General features: G+C 41.9%; 1 protein-coding gene across 16 annotated transcripts in view; it reads right to left on the reverse strand.

Annotated features, from left to right (window-relative positions):
• The window catches only part of SLMAP (sarcolemma associated protein), a 166,802-nt gene that overhangs the window by 20,728 nt on the left and 124,129 nt on the right, over window positions 1-21,945 (reverse strand). For 6 of the 16 annotated variants that reach the window (XM_060239748.1, XM_060239761.1, XM_060239752.1 and 3 more), the window contains 7 exons: window positions 19,153-19,233; window positions 18,893-18,952; window positions 17,655-17,780; window positions 17,124-17,198; window positions 5,520-5,840; window positions 2,202-2,319; window positions 387-558 (listed from right to left, as the gene is read on the reverse strand). In XM_060239748.1, the coding sequence (XP_060095731.1) occupies window positions 387-558; window positions 2,202-2,319; window positions 5,520-5,840; window positions 17,124-17,198; window positions 17,655-17,780; window positions 18,893-18,952; window positions 19,153-19,233 (953 nt within the window). The remainder of the gene's footprint in view (window positions 1-386; window positions 559-2,201; window positions 2,320-5,519; window positions 5,841-17,123; window positions 17,199-17,654; window positions 17,781-18,892; window positions 18,953-19,152; window positions 19,234-21,945) is intronic. The other 10 variants (XM_060239755.1, XM_060239754.1, XM_060239758.1 and 7 more) reach the window with 2 other exon arrangements.

The raw sequence follows: 21,945 nt of genomic DNA on the forward strand, positions 1-21,945 counted from the left end.
CTCAATTTTGAGTACCCATACAGAAAATTTTCACGTCACATAATCTCAACTGGAATTTTTTTGTTCTTATGTTTAGTTATGTACTATAAATAAATAAACACAAGAACAAAAAATTCCAGCTGAGATGATGGATTTTTTCCCTCCAGTGTTTCAGTGATAGTAGCTTTCTATCCCTGCCCCCCATAAGCTTTTGCAACTCTCTTGTGTTCCAACAGCAATTTGACTCACAATGTGGGAACAGTTGTTGGGATCTATTCCAAAGGTGTCAAAAACCCCACTGGATGTTTAGAACTAATGTTCTGGTTCCTGACATTAGGATTTTGGTCTAGAAGAACTTTTAAGTATCCAAATACCAAATAGGGGAAATAAACTTGGCAGATACCTACCTCTTTCTGAGCATCCTTGGCTTGCTTTTCTGCCTCATTAAGAAGAGTTTTTAGACTAGTTGCATCTCGTTGATGTTGTTCTTTCAAAGATCCCATTTTATTTTCCAGCTCTTTTTGGGCCAGCTCAAGAACACTCAGATCACTGGTAAGTGCTAAACTCTGCTGCTGAGAGCTGCAACACACACAAAAAGAAGTCAAACAACTGGATAAAAAAAAGTAATTCATCTGGCATGATGGATTCCAACCCTCCCATCCAAAACCCTATAACACCTGTACAATCTGTACAATTTTGATGACTAAAGACAACAATAATGTATTGGCACATCCAGGCAACAGGAATAAAACAATATTCTAACAAAGAATTTACGTTTTTTTTCTGGAAGCGCAAGCAGATATTATTTACCTCACAACACCAACAATCCTTGTTACCAACATTTAAGAAAATTAACCCAATAGGAAGTCAGGAAATAAAGCTTTAGCAGGTATTCCCACCATTTGGTGGGCATCTTGGTACTATCTAAACAATTACGACTTATACATGATTTTTTGCTTAACTCTAATTACAAAAACTCTAATCGCAAAAAGGACAGTTTTTCCATTGTTAAAAAAGAGGCCATGAACTAAATGAAAGGAGAGCAAAATATTGGACTTACTGTGATGGCTTCTTCTCAACAGCAAAATGGAAAGTATCCTGAAACTAATTACTCTCCCTCCTTGCTCTGTAGGCAGGGCTATGCAAATAATCTTTGCAGGGCTTCCACCTAGAGGGCAAGCCCCAATTCTGCTTGCCGAGCTTCCAGTTGAGCACCTTTGTATTTTTGAGGGAAACATTGTGCCTTGAAAGGCTGTCATTCCTCTCCCAGAATTCCTCCATCCCTGCAAGAGGGAAGAGATACCTTCCATTCCACTGATGAGAAAAAAAACCTTATGGCTAAGTCCAATGTTTAATTCTACCTCTATGGAGGAAGGTATCCTGAAATGGGATGCTGAAAAGCTGTGTCATCCAGGGTGAGTAGCTTACAAAGCACAGGAGGAATTCCTGGGGGACCACATGCTACAGAACTGCCAAAGGCTGTACCTGCAGCCCTGTTTATGTAATGTATGGGTTGAGGCTGATATCCATGCTGCTGCCATGCAGATTTCTGTGATGGCAGCATTGGTGGAAAAGATTAGTGAGGTGGCTGCTGCCACAGTGGGCTGTGCTGTGACACCCTTGGGGACCAGTAAGTGCTGGATCTCTTAAGCTAAGATGATATAGTTCTTGATCCACCTCATAATGGTGGACTTGGATACCTTAATTCCAATGTAAGATGGGTTGAAAGAGACAAACGGTTTCTGTGGCTCAGCTGTTTAAAGGAGCCAGCCCCAGGCTCAAAGCCATTTAAACCCCTTCTTTCTGCTCTCCATAGCTTTTTGCAAGGAGCAGAAAGCAGTGGTTTAAATGGCTTCCCTTCTTTCTGCTCTTCAAGAACCACAACAAACTGCATCAAAATTAGTGAAAGTTTGTGGGCGTTAAGTTTGCAAACAGTGGTTCATGAACTAGCCAAAATTTGTGATAAACTTCATGTTTGCCCAGTTCTCAAAGGAAGTAAACAAATAGAGCAAACTGTAGGGCAGCTTCAAGTAAAAGATGTCTGATGTACAAAATAGATATGGTCCAAACTGCTAAGAAAATAATACCAAAAATGGAAATTCCTTGAGTTCATTACAAGAAAATATTTTTATTGATTTTTATTAGCACCTAATAATAAGGCAAAACCCTGCTTCATCAGTTCAGTGCTTATAGAGTTCCCCATTATATTTATCAGTACTTACTTATGAAGCTCCTTCTCTTGCCTCTGAAGTTCACATTCAAGCAAAGAATTTTCCTTCTTTAATGAAACACATTCAGCTTCTAGAACAGTCCACTCCCTTCTCAACTTCTCAAGTTCACCTACAAGCAAAGGGAAAATGCATTGTTACTCACTAAAGCCAAGGTGGAAATAGCTGTCTTTAATTGTCTTCAAGTAATACATTCAGGTAGGTCTTCAGATTCTCTGAAGTGTAACTGAATTGATAGTTACATCTGTTTTATGGTATAAAAAAAATCAACAAACTTCAAGTCACACTTCATAGTGATAAAAGTAAATACTCTAAAAAGAAGTAATCTACTATCCAAAAGCAGTCTGATGAGCACTAAGTATGTTCTGCGAGCCATGGATTGTGGAAACCAGCTGAGCACCAGTATTCTTTTAATAGGAAGTGAGAGAAGTGGAAGATGGTTTCCTTGAACCCCTAATAAGCTCTTATAGTGGGGGTGGCCAACGGTAGCTCTCCAGATATTTTTTGCCTACAACTCCCATCAGCCCCAGCCATTGACCATGCTGGCTGGGGCTGATGGGAGTTGTAGGCAAAAAAAACATCTGGAGAGCTACCATTGGCCACCCCTGTCTTATAGTATCCTAAAGAGGAGATTATGTTGGCAGAAGGGGGGTCATGAGGCACATATCCCCCAACATTGCATTCTTCACATAGCCCCAGGGGCTGGCTGCAAAGAAAGCCCATTTAAACAGGTGAGATGTGAAAGCAGGCTGCCTCAGCAGCTGAGCTGCTTCCCATATAAACACCCTCCAGAGTCCAGACAGTCTAGGATGCAAGAAGTATTTAAAGACCCACTCCAAAGTAATAAGAGGTCAGAGCCAAGTTAGGACATAGGATTGGAATAAAAGTAATCAACACCCTTCACCCTGAGAATATGAGGTTGAAATTATATTTGAGGGAGTTTTGTCTGTATTCATACCCTCAAGCTCTCCAATACTGAACGAAGAGAAGAAGATATATCTGTGCCCAGTACAATACCACTTAGATACTGGTCTAGACCAGCCCTGCCTGACTAGTCATGAACCTCAATAGTCTGTGCAACTGAACCATAATGTTAAGCTACCGAAGATCCAGGCTAAGCAGGCAGGAAGCTATTAGTCTTATCTTAGAGCTCAGAAGTGGAATACTATTTCAGTGGTGGTGGAGGAAGGAAGAGCTTCCTAATTTTTTGTCTCTCTTTCCCCCATGATTTCTTACAAACACTTGTAATTTGTAAAGAAATTATCATTAGGAAAAATAAAATCAACCAGGGCTTCTGAGTTGATAGATATATTGCGTGTGGTAGACCCAAGTAACTTGAAAATATTTAAGAAATCAATATCAGGTCAGCTGAGTCCAAATGAAGCAATTTAATTTTGGAGATTCAGTGAGAACAGGACAGCTGTACACAGGCACAATATCAGAGACATTCAGAAGCAATCAGTTCAGAACAGACAATGCTGTATATGTAAATGTACACATACACAATACCAATTGCTATATTGTTGATTAGGGATGGGTGCAAACTGAATTATGGACTAAATTTCGTGATGAACCAGGCTGATTTGTTGGATCGTGAACTGTGATTCAAGCAATCACACTGTTCATGAACTGTCCACAAACTGTCCTATTTTTTTGTATGTTCAATTTGGGTTCGTGGGCCAGACATGCTGGCACCCAAGGCAATGGTGGGCCTCTCCAGTGAGCTTAGCCGCCCTGAGCCTGCTTCGGCGGGGGAGGGCGGGGTACAAATAAAATTTATTATTATTATTATTATTATTATTTAAAACTGTCTCAGTTTCTGCACTGGGGGGAATGGGAGTTGGATGCAGGGGAAGGAAGCTGACAGCAAAGAAAAGAAGGTACAATAGATTTGATGGCGGTTGTGGGGAGTCGTGCCAGTGGGCCAACTCTTGGAGGTGGGAGAAGAAAGCCAGAATGTATGAGCAGTGAGGGGTCTCCAGCAGCCCAGGAAGCTGTTTTTGCAGGGGGAGAAAGTGAAAAGGGGGCTTGCTTGCAGTAGCAGCAAAGGGGGGTTGGGAAGCAGACCCCTGAATATTGGAGAGGGTGCCCAGGAGCATCTTTTGGATACTCAGTCATGAACCTGATGAACCATAAACCAGTTCAGCAAACTGAAAGTTCATGGAGGTTCACAAACATTGAACCACCGTTTTCCTATCTCATACCCATCCCTACTGTCATAGAATCATAGAGTTGGAAGGGACCTCCAGGGTCATCTAGTCCAACCCCCAGCACAATACAGGAAACTCACAAACACCTCCCCCTAAATTCACAGGATCCTCATTGCTGTCAGATGGCCATCTAGCCCATGCTTCTGCCATGATTCCCCAGTTGGTTCTTTGGGATCGTTAGTTCTGTCTACTTTAAAAGGCTTTTTGCATCTGTGTCTATTCTTTGCCTTGAAGAAAGCACAGAATCCCCTCCCCCCGCCCCCCGAAACAATGGAGAATGGTTGAAGTACCTTGTTCAGTGCCCCACTTTAAATGTGGGGGTTAATTAAAGGCCAGACAGCAGCAGCTTTGATGCAACAGCCTTTCCAGCCCTCTAGAAAGATTCCCCATATGAAATAATGAAGCTGAATAATATCAGAATCCTGACAAAAATCTAGATCCAGTTACCAAATTGATATTTGGAATGTGGATAACAGGGAATACTAATATTTTTCAGCTCCCTGATATCCAGATCCCCTGATTTTTTTCAAGATATACATCTCCGGTCAGAAATTCAACATAATGAAATTTAATGTTTTGATGTTTATTTTTAATTTACAGTATTATTGAATGTCAACTGTTTATATATTAATAGCATGATACAACTAAGTCCTTAATGGGCTATGCTGTTAAAACTCTGTGCCTCAGGCAGCTTTGGACATAAGTAACTGTGATGTAAAGCTGCCTTCAGAGATCAAGGAATGCTCACAGCAGATTTTTTAACCTGCTGTTGGTGGATGCCCCTTGCTCTGTCTGTGGTATTGCTGCAGTGTCTGAATGGTATTTTGTATTCAGTAATCACTGACTCTGGCTGCACACTACCCAGCAGGGACCAGTTTTCATTGCATACAGGCATATTTCAACAACTTGCAATGCTGCATCAACGAACAATAAAAGTCTTCAATGCCAATACAATAGGGTGAATGATTAGCATTTCTGGCTTTTCCATCTAAAACAAATTTATTACCCCCTCCTCAGCTTGGATTACACAAACATAAAAACCCGCAACAAAATAATGAAAGAGAACGCAACATGTTTTAGTTTCCTCTAAAACGAGCCAAACCTTGTAAAAGAGCCACTTCCTCTTTCTGCTGATCCTCACACTGCTGGCATCGTAGCTGAAAGTTGGCTTGTAGGTTAACAATTTCTTTTTCATATTCTGAAGCCTCACTGCGCCACCGTTCAAGCTCAGATCTCACTTTCTGAAGCTCTTCTTGTAAAGCGGCCACATCCCTGTCCCTTTCTGATGCAGCCTTTTCAGCCTCTTGTTGCAATAACCGAATTTCAGTCTGAGCACTATGCAAATCATTTTGAGCACTAGAAATTTCACTCTCTTTTTCCTCTCGAAGATGATCAATATCTTCCTGTAGCCTGAGCAACTGAGCTGTAAATAGTGAAAGAAAATTAGATTTTCTTAAATTGTAAAGAAGGTAAATTCACATTAGTCAGGTATAGCTCTATAAAGCAAACACTGCTTGAACTTTTAAAGTTACATTTTAAAAATCTGTATGGTGAGAGAGCGATATAATGCCAACTCCACCTTTGTCTCACCATTTCTAAATTAGATTCAGTTTTCTGTTCTGAATACAAAAACCTTGAAAATAAAGTCCAATATTTTTTGGCATAGATACCAATTAGTATACAATTAGAAGACATCTCTTCTGGAATGTTTGTGTCATCACAAGTATTTTCTTGAGCACTCATCAAATACTGTTCCACCAACTGATTGTTGCTGCCCATATATACATATGAGGATAGGGGAAAAAGGTGTGTGTGAATGTTCCCCTTCACATGACCCTGTGCAAAGGAACAGATGGTTATTTGCCCCTCCAAAGTAACCTTCTCTCTGTGGTGGTCTTTCAGGAAGGAAAGAGCAACTAGAATAAATGCCAGGATATATGAGTTTCTGAAGTTGCCAAATGCTCCCACTATTATTTAGATTGTACACACCTACTACAGGTGCTATCATTAGGGATGGGCACAAACTGGGAACATTTGGTTTGTTTCTGTTCATGATTCATGGCATGCCTGGTGTCATGAACTTTTAGGAGCTAAACAAGCTGGTTCAGTTCATAATATTTGTGACACAGTAGATTTCCCCCCCACACACACACAACAGCATGCTTTGTTATTGTTCAGTCACACAGTTGAGTCCGAGTCTTTCTGACCCCATGGACAAAGTCACGCTAGGCCCTCCTGTCTTCTACCATCCTCCAAAGTCTGCCCAAATTCGTGTTTGTTATATCAATAACACTGTCCAGCCATCTCATCTTTTGCCATCCCCTTCTTCTTTTGCCTTCTGTCTTTCCCAGCATCAGAATCTTCTCCAGTGAGTGCTCCCTTCTCATTTGGTGGCCAAAGTATTTGAGCTTCAGCTTCAGCATCTGTTCTTCCAGGGAACAGTCTTGGTTGATTTCCCTTAGGACTGACTGATTTGATCTTCTTGCAGTCCAAGGGACTCTTCTCAAGAGTCTTCTCCAGCACCACATCTCAAAAAACATCTATTTTTCTGCGCTCGGCCTTCCTTATGGTCCAGCTCTCACAGCCATACATTACTACTGAGAATACCAGCATGCTAGAGACACCAAATTCACAGGGGATCTCTGGCCGACTCTCCTTTAGTGGCCCCTCCAAGTTTGGTGAGGATTGGATTTACAGGGCCTGAGTTACAGTCCCCCAAAGAAGGTGTGTTCATCCTCCATTTTTTCCAATGGAGGACAAAAATAGCAAACAAACAAGCAAGGACAACAGAAGCCCAGCAGAACAGAATCAAAGTCCCAGAGAATCTCTGCAGCAGAAACTGAAGGTTGGAGCATTTTTGCTAGTCTACTAGAACCAGTGCAATATGCTCAGTAGAACCAGTGCCACTTAGCATACAAACCCAACAGTACAAACTCTAAGGTCAAAACAGAGAATCTCTGCAGTAGAAACTGAAGGTGGAAGGAACAGTGCAATGTACAGAGTGCCCAGCAGAACCCTGTGGCAATGACAGCTAAATCACAATCCAAGCAGGGGAGCATTTCTGCAAGCCCCACAGAACCAGTACAATGTACAGAGTGCCAAGCAGTACCAAAGCAGTCGCAGAGTGCCCAGCAGAATCCTTGCCAATGTGACAATGCCAGCTCAATTGGACTGATGACAAGCACAGAATCACAATCCAAACAAGAGGGTGTCAAAATGACAGCAGAATCAGTGCAATGTGCCAGTGCCCAGCAGAACCCTGGGGCATGCCAACTCAATCACAATCAAAGCATGGGGGCATTTTTACAAGCCCAGCAGAACCAGCACGATATACAGAGTGCTCAGTAGTATCAGTGCAATCAAAAACTGTATAGCTGAATCCAGTGCCAAGGCAGCAATGGCAGATCAACAGGATTGATCTCAAGCACAATCCAAGCAAGGAGGAGACTGGAAGCCCAGCAGAAGCAGTGCAATGTACTAGTGCTGAGCAGAACCCAGTGCCACTGTGACAATGCCAGCTCAACAGGACTGATGTGAAGAACAGAATCACAATCCAAACAAGCCTAGCATAAACAATTCAGTGTACAGAATGCCCAGCAGAACCCAGAGCCACTGAGGCAATTCAAGAACAAGAGGACTAATGTCAAACCAGAGAATCCCTGCAGTACAAATTGAAGAGGGGCATTTTTTCAAGGACAGCTCAACTAGTTCAGTGTACAAAATGCCAAGCAGAACCCAATGCCACTGTGGCACTGCGTGCTTAAAAGGACTGATCTGAAAACAGAGTCATAAGAAATCCAAGTGTGTGTGTGGGGGGGGAAGGTGATTTTGCAAGCTCAGCACAACTATTATAATGTGCGGAATGATCATCAGAACCCAGTGCCACTGGCATTGCCAGCTTAAAAGGACTGATTTCAAAGCACAGATACACAAATCCAAGTTTGGGGGGTGGAGTTTTGGAAGCTCTGTGCAAGAAAATGGGAACAGAACACAAAGAAACTCCAGCAAAGATGCGGGGTGGGGAGAGATCACTTGAAACGGACAAAGTTTGCTGAACATGTTGATTGAGCAAAGACTGTCTGGAAATGTATCCATTCACAAACTGCATGAACTGCTTGAAATTTTGTGGGAAGTTTGTGCCAGCAGACCTGCTATGAACTTCAGTTCATGAACCACGAACCAGCCAAAATTCATTACAATCTTTCATTACAATCAGTCATCTACTAGAAAGCCCTTTCAGCAGCGGCTTCTGTGCTGTGGAAATCCCTTCTAAAAGGGCTGTCTTTGCAGGCACACAACAATTCTATTTTACACTATTATTTTTGGCTTAATACTTTTAAATATTACTATTTTGATTGTACGCAGCCACTAAGAAGACCATCTACCTTAAACTAAGAATATAAATGCCATCAAGTGATAATGACAACTAAAAACCATGTGTCAACACTCCAGATCATTTTGTTTGCTCAGTAATAACAGTAAGAAAAATCTGTGGTCTGTGTCACAGAACTGATAGGCAATTTGCTTCAGCTAATCAAAATATTGTAGTATTTCATGTCTTACCCTGTTCCTCATTGTAAGAACAAAAAAGCAGGTTGTTTACCTGTAACTGTTGATCTTCAAGTGGTCATCTATGCATGCACACTCATGGAATTAATGCCCCTACGCTGGCTCCGACTGGCAAATTTACAAGCTCAGACAAGGATTATTTGCACCCTTCTCCTATGTCATGCATGAGGTGCAGACATCCCACCAGTTCCTTCTGACTGCTGTGCAACCCCAGATTAATGTTTAGAGGCTAACAGCATTGAGGAACATTGGGCAGGCAGTGTGAATGCACAGATGACCACTTGAAGATCACCAGTTACAGATAAACAACCTGTTCAGCTTTGTCATACTCTCTGTGCATCGCACCCATTGGAGAGTAGTAAGTAGGGAGGGTGCTGGCAGCTGCTCAGTTGAAGGTGGACTGCAGAATGGATTGTCTCCACATCTCCTATTGTTGCATATGGACATCGATGGTGTAGTGCTTTATAAAGGTGTTCAGAGGAGTCACTGATGTGGTCACTTTACAAATGTCCTGCTGTAAGGCTCCCCTGAGAAAGATGGTGGATGTAGCCAGAGTGTTCTCTTATGGGTCCTGGTAACGGACATTTGGCCAATAGGTAGCATAGTTTAATTGTCCCCAACTCCCAACAATCCTTTTGGATAATCTTTGTGACAATATCCTATAACCTCTTCTGTATGTGGTGTAGGAGATGAAGAGATGGGGGTCTTTATGGTCTGCTTTTGTTTTATTGAGATAGAACAGTAAGACCCTCTTAACATCCAGTGAATGAAACAGTTTTTCTGTCTCATCCTTAAGACTTGGGAAGAAGTTTGGAAGCATGGTGTCAGTGTGAAGATAGAAATATGACATCACCTTGGGTAAGAAGCTAATTCTGGTGCTAATGAGACTCTGTCTTTGTACAAGTGTAGATGGTGGGTCATGTCTAAGTGCCATGAGCACACACATGTCTGGCTGACATGATAGCAACCAAGAAGGTGGTCTTCCAGGCCAGAAACTGAGATCACATGCTGTCATCGATTCAAAGGGCTTCCCCATTAGTTTTTTCAGAGAAACAGGTTGCTTATCTGTAACTGGTGATCTTTGAATGGTCACTTGTGCATTCACACCTATGGGGATTAGGGTGCCTATGAAGGAGCCCTACCACACATGCTCACTGGGGTGAGCATAGACATCCCACCAGTTCCTTCTGACCACTATATAAGCCTCCATTCCCCCCCAAAAATGCTAGAGGACTGACAGAAGTGAGGAAGGAGGGTGGGTGGTGTGAATGCACATATGACCAGTGTTCCCTCTAAACCGAGGTAACATGAGCTAGCTCAGTTTTTTAGCCTCCAGCTCACACATTTTTGTCTTCGCTCAGGAAAAATGGCTCCAGAGCACACTGATTTATGCAGTAACTCACAACTTTAGTGCCAGTAGCTCACAACTTTAATACCAGTAGCTCACAAAGTAGAATTTTTGCTGACAAGACTCTGCAGCTTAGAGGGAACATTGCATATGACCACTCAAAGATCATCAGTTTCAGGGAAGCAACCTGTTTATCTTCTTTGTGGTCTCTGTGCATCACCTATGGGATGGCAGCAAGTTCAGGCCTACCTGGAGGTGGGTGCAGGCAAGTACTCAGGGCACAAGCAGACTGCAAAACAGACCAACTCACTGTTGCCCGTTGATGTAGATGGACATCTAGAGTTTTTCACAAAAGTATGTGGAGTAGCCCAAGTGGCAGCCTTGCAGATCTCTTTCAGTGGTATACCCTTAAGGAACACAGTGGACATAGCTAGAGCCCTGATAGAATGGACATGGACAGGACCAGGAACAGGGTGTTTCGCTAGCAGATAATACAGTTTAATGGTCTCCAGCAACCACTTAGACAATCTCTGAGAAGAAATTCTGCAGCCCTGTCTATGAGGTGCATAAGATATGGAGACAGCAGGATGTTTGTGGTATAGCTGTATCCAATGCAGAAAGAAAAGCAAGGCCCTCTTTACATCAAACGTAAAGCCCCCTATATACTCCCACAAAGTGTACACAGGGAAAAAGACATCTCTCTCATAATCCTTCACCCCCAATGTACACGTGCCAGCCACATTTGGGTTAGGAGTAAGACAGAGTGTGGTCTGGAAGTGTACAATATAAACCAAGATGGAGAAGGACCAAACAAAATGGTTCCTAGCAGCAAAGCACAAGTCTGCCTTGTTATTTTGGGAGGTGGCTGTAGGGAAGCAACCTGTTTATCTTCTCCAGGCTACACACTGCCCCCCATCTAAAACAAAAGAGGTATTTCTATTTATTGTAGATTCCCCAGGAAAGGTAAAATTCCATCTTATCACAAAAGCCCAACATCCTGAATCCTTCCTTCCTAATCCAATCACCTCCACAGAGAGTCACTAATGGAGACTGCTATGGCATCAACACTGATACCAATCTCACTCTGGCAGATGTGCATTTTTCGTGCTTCGGAGGCTTCCAATGTTGAGGAATGCATCGAGCAAAGAGTTAGATAGAGATGTTTACTCAGAGAATGGGGCCAGGAGATGGCTTTGTGTTGTTTATGAAGTTGGCATGTCGACATTGAGGGCTTAGTTCTTGAAGATGTTGGTGGTGGTGTCTACCAATGAGGTGACAGGGATCAATGTGATGGTGTAGAGCAGCAGCTCCAGTCAGAAGGTCCTCTCACATTGAGCCACAGAAGAGTCGATGAGAGCCGGAAGACTCTGTATAGATACTGAAGCCACTGTTGATCTCAGGGAATTATGGGAAGTGTGTTCAGCAGTTGGAAAGTGGCAGGTGTGTTGGTGCAGGATGAGAAGTCCCAATGTCAAGGTGAAGAATGACAGAAGTGGATCTGCTCTGGCTGATGTGTCTCTGAGTGTGGGATAGGTGATTCTGAAAATCACTGCCAGCTATCAAGCTGCCCTAGCTCAAAAATCTGGAGTAGGATGAACAGGGGGGACTCCATTGGGTTAGGTTGATTTTGTCGGCACCTGATTCTGATGGTTGGAGCTGTTGGACGTACAAGGTTGTGGTCAATTTTGGCACCAGGGAGTTCAACTGAAAAATTGGAGAGGTGAAGCTTTGTGGCAGTGGAATTTGTGTTGGGTCTGTTGTCAGTGGTCTCATCGAGGTGACATGTTTGTGAGTCGCAGAGCTATGGTGGGGACTTAAGAGACTTTTGCCCAGAGCTTGCCTTGGCTTTGGGCTCTCCCTTCTGATGGCTTTCGTCTTCCTTGCGTTTCTTGATAGGGGAAGATGATGCTTACTTCGATGCCTATCAAGAGCTCTTTGATGTTGAGGATCCAGTACTGGGTAGGGTCTTCTTCAGGGCTTGTGAGATCTGGCCTCACGGTAGGAAATGCCCCATTGACCTTGTTGCCAATTCAGCAGTCCCCTGACGAGTGCAGGTTATGGACACTATTTTGGAGGGAATCAAGGTGGATTCCAAAAGTGCTGCCTGAAGTCATGCCACCCAGTTTTTCCTAGTTTGTTTAGAAAATTCAGCCCAGTGACTGCAGGAGTCTGACCAATGGGCTTCTCCAAGTCAGAACTGGCACAAGGGAGTGGCCATCCTAGGGGAGGCAAGTTTCCTCCCACACTGAGTGCACTGTTTAAAAAATCCCCACAACTTTTCTGTAGGCTGGGAAGAGGAGGAAGGGAAGAATAAAGTTTGAGAGTGATATCTTTTTTTTTGGTAGCTAGTCAAAGAAACAAAGATGAAAAAAGCTGAGCAAAAATCTGAAGTCCAGAAGAGGAGTTGAAAAATTGAAAGGTAAGCTCACCAACCAAAGCTAGAAGATCAACTAATCTGCATGGCGACCAGAAGAAAACTGGCAGGATATCCACGCCCTTCCCCCATGGGCATGCACATGACACAAGGGAATGGCACAAAATTCCCTTAGAGTTAAGCAACTTATGAATGTTCAACTAAGGGTATTTGTATAACTGCCATTTTGAATATGAAATCAGGATAACAAACTTACCACTTGACAAAACTACTTGTACAATTAGTGCTAGAACAAATGCTTACAGTGGGATGTGATTCTAATTTACATAAGCTTGCTGAATCAATGCCTATCTGACATTACAAGGAAGTGGAGCAGCAGTCTGGCAACAGGAGGGATTCAGCAACATGAATACCATTGTTTTACCCTATTCTCCTAGAAAGGAGTAGGAATTCCCAATGCCACTGTCCTAAACAGCTGCAATTCTTTTTTTTAAGTAGTAGTTCCTTCTTTGCTTCAGCAACAGCTGATCTCCCACAACTAATCAAAAGCAACTGCTACCAGAGCAAATTAAAAACTGCTGCTTCTGCAGGAGAGGGAGGGATGCATATAATCATAATCTGTTTTGTTCTTTGCCTGCTCATTCCCCATTGTTACTACAGAAGCTTCTGAGCTGCTATTTAATATTATGTTGCTTTTTGAACTTCAATAAAACTATTGATTAAAAAAAAAGTCAGCCACAGCTTTCTAAAGTGGGGCATTCATGGTGGCATCACCTATTTCTTTTTAATGAGGGAAAGGCTACAGCATGCCATTCCACAAAGTATCTTTCTATGACCTCACAGTGATCTGAACACTAGTGGGTGAGTCTCCCCCACCCGCCAACAAGCAGAGGACTCCTCCATCCATATGCTTCTCATCATAAAAGCAATGTGTGAACATTTATGCCAATGGAACCTATTAAGAATTATGAAAAGGAAACTGGATTTGTTGTGTAGTCACAAAGACATTGAAAGGGGTCCAAAGGAGAGCCTTAAAGATGATAAACTGCAAGAAATACAGGACATATTACAAAGGGAATTCTAGATCCATGGAAAGCTTGAAACTAGGCAAGATTTCAGCTGCAGATATCACTTAGTACTTAAAAGCTAGACAAAGAGTTGGCATTGTTTTCTGAGAATTCTGTGTTTTTAGATTTCCAGTCCAGTGACACCTAACATAAGTTCAGTCCAACAATAGTAAACCACTTCATCAATGAAAAATCTCTATATGGTTTTATTTAGTACACTGTAAATATTTTATAAAAACTGAAGTTGTTTTGTCTATAGTCTTAAAATACCATTTGAAATATAAATAAGTATATAAATTCAACTCCCCTACTCTGCCATAGAAATTCACTGGATGACCTTAGGCCACACATACTCTCAGCCTAACAGGGTTGTTGTGAGACTATAATGGAGAACAGAATGATGTAAACCACTATGAGTTCCTATGGGGGGGGGGCGAAATGGGGTATAAATGAAGAAAATAAAAGTAAATTTTATTTAGGTTTAGTCAGTAATACATTAGTTACAAAGTTATTTGCATCATCATCTTATGATCCCAATATTATACCCTAATCTTCAGTTCAGGTCAAACTGGTCATCATGATTAAGCACCACTGAAATCAGAGATGCTAATTCAGTTCACAACAAAAGGCTTGAAAAAAGAATGCACACTGCTTGTAAGACACAAACTCTTATTCTATTCATAATTAACAATCCATATGCCCCACTTCTTCACCTACAACGTGGTATTGATCAGGCTAGGCAGCAGACTATTCTTGGCACATACTCTGAAGTTACCTGATTACTTTAACCTTTTTTACTCAGTCTCAGTCCCTGGATGAAAAAATCCCTTCCTAAGAGATGAAACTGTCCAAAGAATCAACTAGTTTAGAGAATAGCACAGCTGTTTGCAGACCAGCAATTGTTAGGCAAACAATCTGCTACCTGCCTACCCATTTGCACTACAAGAGTATGTGGACACTAAAACATTACATGGCAATTAGGAACTTCTCAAAATGTTCTGCCCCCCACCCCTTTATGAAGAGAAAATTTATAATTAGCAGATCAAATAGGATTTTTTAAAAATGGGATTATTTGCCCACCAATAACCAAATTTCTTGGAAGCAGATTTCAATATAATACAAGGAACCAAAAAAATATATGCTAAGGCACATACATGTATATAAGAATTTATATAAAGGTAAAGGTAATCCTCTGTGCAAGCACCAGTTGTTTCCGACTCTAGGGTGATGTTACTTCACAATGTTTTCATGGCAAACTTTTTATGGGGTGGTTTGCCATTGCCTTCCCCAGTCATCTACACTTTACCCCCAGCAAGCTGGGTACTCATTTTACCGACCTTGGAAGCCTGAGTCAACCTGAAGCTGGCTACCTGAAGCCAGCTTCCGCCAGGATCAAACTCAGGTCGTGAGCAGAGCTTAGAGTGCTGTACTGCAGCTTACCACTCTGAGCCACGGGGCTCCTAAGAATCTATATAGCCAGGGGTCATGTTGTAGAAAAATAGGTGGTGGAGCTCATCCAGGGATTGTTATGCAGCTGCACATACTGTTCAATGGATAAGGAGGTGGAACTCTCAGAAGGAGGTGTAACTTTTAGAAAGGTTCTCCTGTGAGCTCCCACTAAATCTGAGGCCTGTATATAGCCAAGCCTATTTAATTTCATTCATATAAATGACAAGAAGCTCCTGAAACCTTAATTGCTGTCTGGCAAAATTTCCTTTATCTTTTTGAGAATGATTCCTTACTTCCTCACTCCTTGTTCAGCAGGATCCATATTGCTGTTTCGCATCTCCCCTTATCCCATTCTCACTCTGCCTTTTATTCTTTTTCTTTTTTTTCTTATTCTTGACTGCCTGAGTGTGTGCAGCTCTTTGGTTTCTTGATGGATTTTGTTGGGAAAGGAGGTGAGGGATGATATAATTACAGGGTGTTGGTTGTTATATTTACTTTCTAATGTACGGAGGAAACTTAATGGAAAAAGCAGTAATTTCAGAGGGAAAACCATGTTAGTTTTCACAACAAAAATAAGTGGGAGTTTTGTGGCACCTTATGGAGTTGCTAAGGTAGCAAGAAATTGCTTTTATTTTATGTACTCTGCATTTTTATCTCTTAGATAGGCTTCCCAACCCCCCCGCCCTGGCGGGGGACTCCTGGGTTCGCAGCCTCACCCCCCGGTTGGGGGTGGGGGGTGGAGGGGGAGAGAACATACGTGTAGGCTTCATATTGTTGTAGAGCTCCTGAGTCATTTGTAAAATGTGTGCCCCTTTAAAGCTGAGCAGGAAGCAGGAAACAGGAAGGGCTTCGGAGAACAGCCCCTCCCTTTTTTTCTTTCGTTTTCACAGCAAGTAGAGTTCTCTGGAAGAAGATCTAGTAAGTATTTGTGTGTGAGAGAGAGGGAGGGGGCAGGGGATTCCCTGGTTTGGAGGCCCTCCCCCCCCTTTAGAAAGCGTGGGGGGGAGGGAAATGTCTACTGGGCACTCTATTATTCCCTATGGAGAACGATTCCCATAGGGAATAATAGGGAATTGATCTGTGGGTATTGGGGGCTCTGGGGGGGCTATTTTTTGAGGTAGAGGCACCAAATTTTTAGTATAACATCTAGTGCCTCTCCCCAAAATACCCCCCAAGTTTCAAAACGATTGGACCAGAGGGTCCAATTTTATGAGCCCCAAAATATGGTGCCCCTATCCTTAATTATTTCCTATGGAATAAAGGCATTTAAAAAGGTGTGCTGTCCCTTTAAATGTGATGGCCAGAACTCCCTTGGAGTTCAATTATGCTTGTCACATCCTTGTTCCTGGCTCCACCCCTAATGTCTCCTGGCTCCACACCCAAAGTCTCCTGGCTCTGCCCCCAAAGTTCCCAGATTTTTCTTTAATTGGACTTGGCAACCCTACTCTTAGATTTCCCTATTAACTTAACTTGTATATGAATAGAATAAAACAGTTTTTCCATTTTTTTTCTTTCTGAGACTCTAAATTATTTTTCCTCACAAACCTGCTGCCCAAGAACACTGCACCCACTAATGAAGAAAGGAAGGAAGCTTAAGATCGCTTCCCCTCTTTAAAACATAAACACAGACTAAATTCATCACTGGCATAGTGTTGGCAGCTTTTGCAATAGAGTATCTGACCCCAAGACACTGGGTTTCTCACATTCAGTCTTGAATAATCTGTTAATTTTGATACTGAGGCGGTGTAATAAATTTGCATTGTTATTCTTCAGTATTAAGAATTCCACTTTCAGAATTTTGCAGCAGTAAATACTGAAAATTATAATCCTATTAAAAACCAATACCCTTACTTCTACAATTACATTAACTTCTTCATAAGTTTTTGAAGGGTTATATACCTTGGAGAATCTGGATTTGCTTGGTAGACTTTTCAGCTTGCAATCTATAAGCTTTCCTCTCTTCTTCCAAAAGAGCTGTTAGTAAAAGATATAAAGTTTAAATGCATATTGTTTATCATTACAAATGTAAATGATTAGGAATTAGTTTTTAAAAAAAAAATTTACTTCTTTAGTAAACATGAGTCAATGTAAGTAAATTAACATATTTAATTGATTACATTACACTGCTAGTAGTTAATTATTTTACTTAATTTTTTGCTGAAAATTTCTCTCTGCCTTTCTTCAGTGCATTCTTGACATCATTATGCTATAGAATGGCAGCAAGAAAATGTAACCGACTGTAAACCCTTTTCCAGTTCTGAAATTCATCAAGATTTTGACTTTTCACCTTCATTATATAGAAGGTACTTCGCACACATTTAATTCTGAATGATTTGATCAGATTTGTAATGCCATTTAAAATTGTCATCGAAGCAGTTTGGCATACATTTTCCAAGATAAGCTGCATATTCAAAGGGAATGTGATCTCACCTTGCAGTTCAAAACATTTTTGTTTACTTGTTCTAGCTAGCTCTTGGGCTTCAACCACTTCCTTGTGCAGCTGCTGAATTTCTTGTTTTGTCTCAGTTTCTGATTGTGCACCCTGCAATTCATCTGCTAAAAGAACATTTTCCTTTAAAGCATCAGTTTTAGCAATTGCCCAAGTTTCTACTACCCTACAAAGACAGGAATTTGAGAATCATGCAAAGTTAGTGACCTACATGTCACTGAATTAGACAAAAGTTATGAGATAAATTAGAATACTGTTAGGAAGTAAAATATTCACACACTGAAGTCCAGCATACAGAAATAAACTCAGTTGGAATCATATAGGTAGATAATTCAAATCACAATATATTCTATACTGTTAAAATGTCAGACATGAGCCATTCTCCATTTATGTGATCAAAATGGTTTGAATATAGCAGATTTTTCTTTTCAGGCTCCAATTTTATTTTCCCCCACATTATGTTATTCAAAAATGAATATTCAGCATGCCAGAGGCCTACAGCAGTCAAGGCAAGGCCTTATGCAATCAAGGGGAAACTGGACAAATGAAATTACAGAAAGAAATTCATCCATAGCTCATTCCTATGAATGTTTATTCAGTTCTGGGACCCTCAGGACTGGGATTAAAGTAAACCAATATGGACAGGGATAGTAATGGTAAGACAATGGCTGAAGTGGTACCTCCCTGGTAGACTACTAGTAAAAAACCTGAAGTTCATGCTTGCCTAGACTTTATTTTTAAATACATGTGTTGGATTCTCAAAGAAGACTTAATAGTGAAACAAACTGTTTTTGATGCTCACTCCACAACCTTTCAAACATGAATTTCCCGTGAGGGAAGGTTGCTATTTCAGAAAAAAGGGCTTAAGGAACTATTTTCACAATTCTTTGCATGCTGGCTGTAGCCTTCAAGTAAGAGGTCTGCTTAGTGTCCTTGTATGTTTTCTGAAGGAATCAAACAGATAGCCATTAATTTCATTTGTTGCCTGATCTCCAGGCAAATAATTCTGTAGCAGAAAAGACATCAGGGCTACACGACTAAAGAGTCAGGAAGTAACTCAAATATGTTTCCAGTTAGTATAAAGACACTGCTTAGTAAAAAATACCAGTATGCTTTAACTTTTTCAGCAATAAGCTGGCAGGAAATTGATAAAATGAGAAATCCTTCCTCACTGATCTAAAAGTAATAATTACCATATTATAAATTTAAGAAAACTTACCTTTTAAGAGAGCTACTTTAGCAATAGGTTCATTTAGTTCATGGTCATCCATCTGAGGATCTAAAAGTCATTTTTGAAATTATATTTGAATATATAAATTCAACATAGTGCAGCTCCAACACACACTAAGTCCCATAAAAACAACATAGGCTGTATCAGTTTTATGTCAAGTTAAAAGTAAACAGCATTTTCTTTAAGTCTTTCTTATATGTACTTTGATATCCCAATATGCTTGCACGAAATTATATCCCCAAACTTACCTGTAGTCTCGTCACTACTTTTCTCCTTGCTTAGGCTAAGAGTATCAGATAGATCAGCTTCTTTTGCTTTTGCCTGATTTTCTGTAAAATACAAACAATTGTTTTGTTAAGGTACTTTTAGCATCAATGTAATTTTGCCTTGTAAAAGCACGGAGGACAAGACTAAGACCGCACGTGTTAAAATCAATGTTTTCCTATGTCTTTGCAGTCCTGTTCCCAACTGGATTAAATATCCTCAGGTCACATATTTAATACTAAACAATCCAACACAGGATGTAGTTGCCTCATGCATAGTTTAGCCTTTTGTTTAAAATTGTATTCTGGCCAGCTGGAACCCTGTGTAAAGTTAGTTGTTTTGTCCACTAATTCTAGGAGCAAATCAGGAGAGACAGAGAAAACCATTTCCAGAACAATAGAGATATTGTAACATGCTAGACAGAAAAGTGCTTTTAGGAATAAACACTGCTTTGTACCACAATGGATAAAGGAAAAGAAAAACACTTTAAGAATATGATACATAAAAGATATTAGCATAAAATTTAAAAGAACCCAGCCATTAAAATTAAACTGAGCAATATATGTAACTTTTTAAAAGTTGCATTTGTGGGAAATACACATTTGTGGGAAATACACACGGGCATTGGATTAAAGAAATTCAGATATTCAATTAAGGCTATAAAAGGTTACTTTTGTTACAGAAATTTAATCTAAGAAGGGACATATTCTTACAATACATACTTACAACATTGGCTCAAGGCAGAGGCAAACAAAAAGACAGGCCATCTAGTTCTCCAATAGGTGCTATAGAGTTTGGTGCTATATTTCCCCAGACTGAGCTTCAGCATTCATGCTGAAGGCACTTTGTTTGGACCAGCTCAGGATTGCATAGCTTTGTTGAACACCAGGGGTCTCACTCAGGTTATGATGGGCCCAGATAATAATAAAAAGATACCTGGGAGCTAATTTCTTTTGCACTGATCTTTGGGAGGAACATCTAATTTGGGACCTAGAGGTTCATCCTATGTCATGGTCTAAACACCACCACCCTCAAGGCACAGGTCAGTGTGGCACCAACCCTCTTCTAAAATAGACTACCCATGGAGACTTTTGGATCTGACTGAATTCCAGAATGCTCTGGGGGAATTTAGAGTCCCAGATATTAGTTCTGTAGATGCCATAGTGGAAGCTGAATACAAAGCTCCTACAAGCTATTGACAAGGTTGTCTACTCACCCTCTCCCACCCTTGAGGTAGACTCTGGCCCCTTGGTTTACTACAGAGCTGGATGATTTGAAGAATGCAGGGAGGGCACATATGGAGTGGTGTTGGTAGAAAATTCACAGTGAATCTGACAGACCATGCTGTAAAGCAAACTGGAAGGCCTAAGAGGTGACAATAACAGTGGCAGCAGCAGGGTGGCAGCATTTTCAGGGTGGTGCCTTCAGCAAACATTGCAGCAGCTAGTTCATGACCAGCTCATTTGTTCAAGGTATTTCAACACTTGCTAAGTGCTGAGTTCTTACATGCTCAGAACTTCAAATATATTCTGGATGCCAGCTGTAATATTAGCTCAGTACAAAAGAACTCAGAAACATCAGCTGGTATGGCATGCCACAGCTAAATTATTATAAAGAACAAGCAGAGCATGCATTCTGCACTTTATTAATCGGTTCCAGGAATCAATTGAAGGGATGGACCATCATGGAAGGTCGGGGACAAAGGGTCGCGATTGGGGGGGAGCTATCCCGGAGGCGCGCACTTGATTGTGGTGTGCCCCAAGGGGCGGTTCTCTCCCCAATGTTATTTAACATCTTTATGCGACCCCTTTCCCAGATTGCCCGAAGGTATGGGCTGGGATGCCACCAGTATGCTGATGACACCCAGCTCTATCTGCTCATGGACGACTGACCGGTCTGCGCCCCAGAAAATCTGGATCGGGCATTACAGGCCGTGGCTGAGTGGCTCAGACTGAGTGGACTGAGGCTAAATCCTGCGAAGACAGAGGTCCTTTGCTTGGGTCATCGGGGACCGGGGAGGGAAATCCCCCTGCCAGTTTTTGACGGTGCGCCGCTGATGGCGGCGGACAGGGTCAAGGGCCTGGGGGTACTATTGGAGCCTTCTTTAAAGATGGAGGCTCAGATAGCAGCCACTGCCAAGTCTGCGTTTTTTCATCTTAGGCGAGCAAGGCAGTTGGCTCCCTTCCTGGATCGCGACGACCTAGCAACAGTGATCCATGCTACGGTCACCTCGAGGTTGGACTACTGCAATGCCCTCTACATGGGGCTGCCCCTGTGTCGAACTCGGAAATTGCAGCTGGTGCAGAACGCTGCGGCCCGGCTGTTACTGGGCCTCCCAAGATGGGGGCACATACAGCCGGGTCTTCGGGCTCTGCACTGGCTTCCAGTAATGTACCGAGTTCGATTCAAGGTGCTGGTCATTACCTTTAAAGCCCTATATGGCCTGGGACCTGCCTACCTGAGGGACTGTCTCTCCCCACATGATCCCCAGAGAGTACTGAGATCGGGAACCCAAAACCTTCTCGTTATCCCCGGGCCAAAAGAAGTCCGCCTAAAATCCACCAAGGATAGGGCCTTCTCTGTTATGGCCCCTACATGGTGGAATCAGCTGCTGGAGGAGGTGAGGGCCCTGCGGGACCTTGTTCAGTTCCGCAGGGCCTGTAAGACAACTCTCTTCCGGCTAGCCCACACCTAACTGATGAGAAACGAAACGTAGCTTGCCAGACTCCTGTTACATATTTTGCTGTGATATTTAATGTTTCTAAGGTTTTAAATGT

The sequence above is a fragment of the Heteronotia binoei genome, chromosome 5 (genome assembly GCF_032191835.1).
Source record: "Heteronotia binoei isolate CCM8104 ecotype False Entrance Well chromosome 5, APGP_CSIRO_Hbin_v1, whole genome shotgun sequence".
In the NCBI taxonomy this organism is placed as follows: Eukaryota; Metazoa; Chordata; class Lepidosauria; order Squamata; family Gekkonidae; genus Heteronotia; species Heteronotia binoei.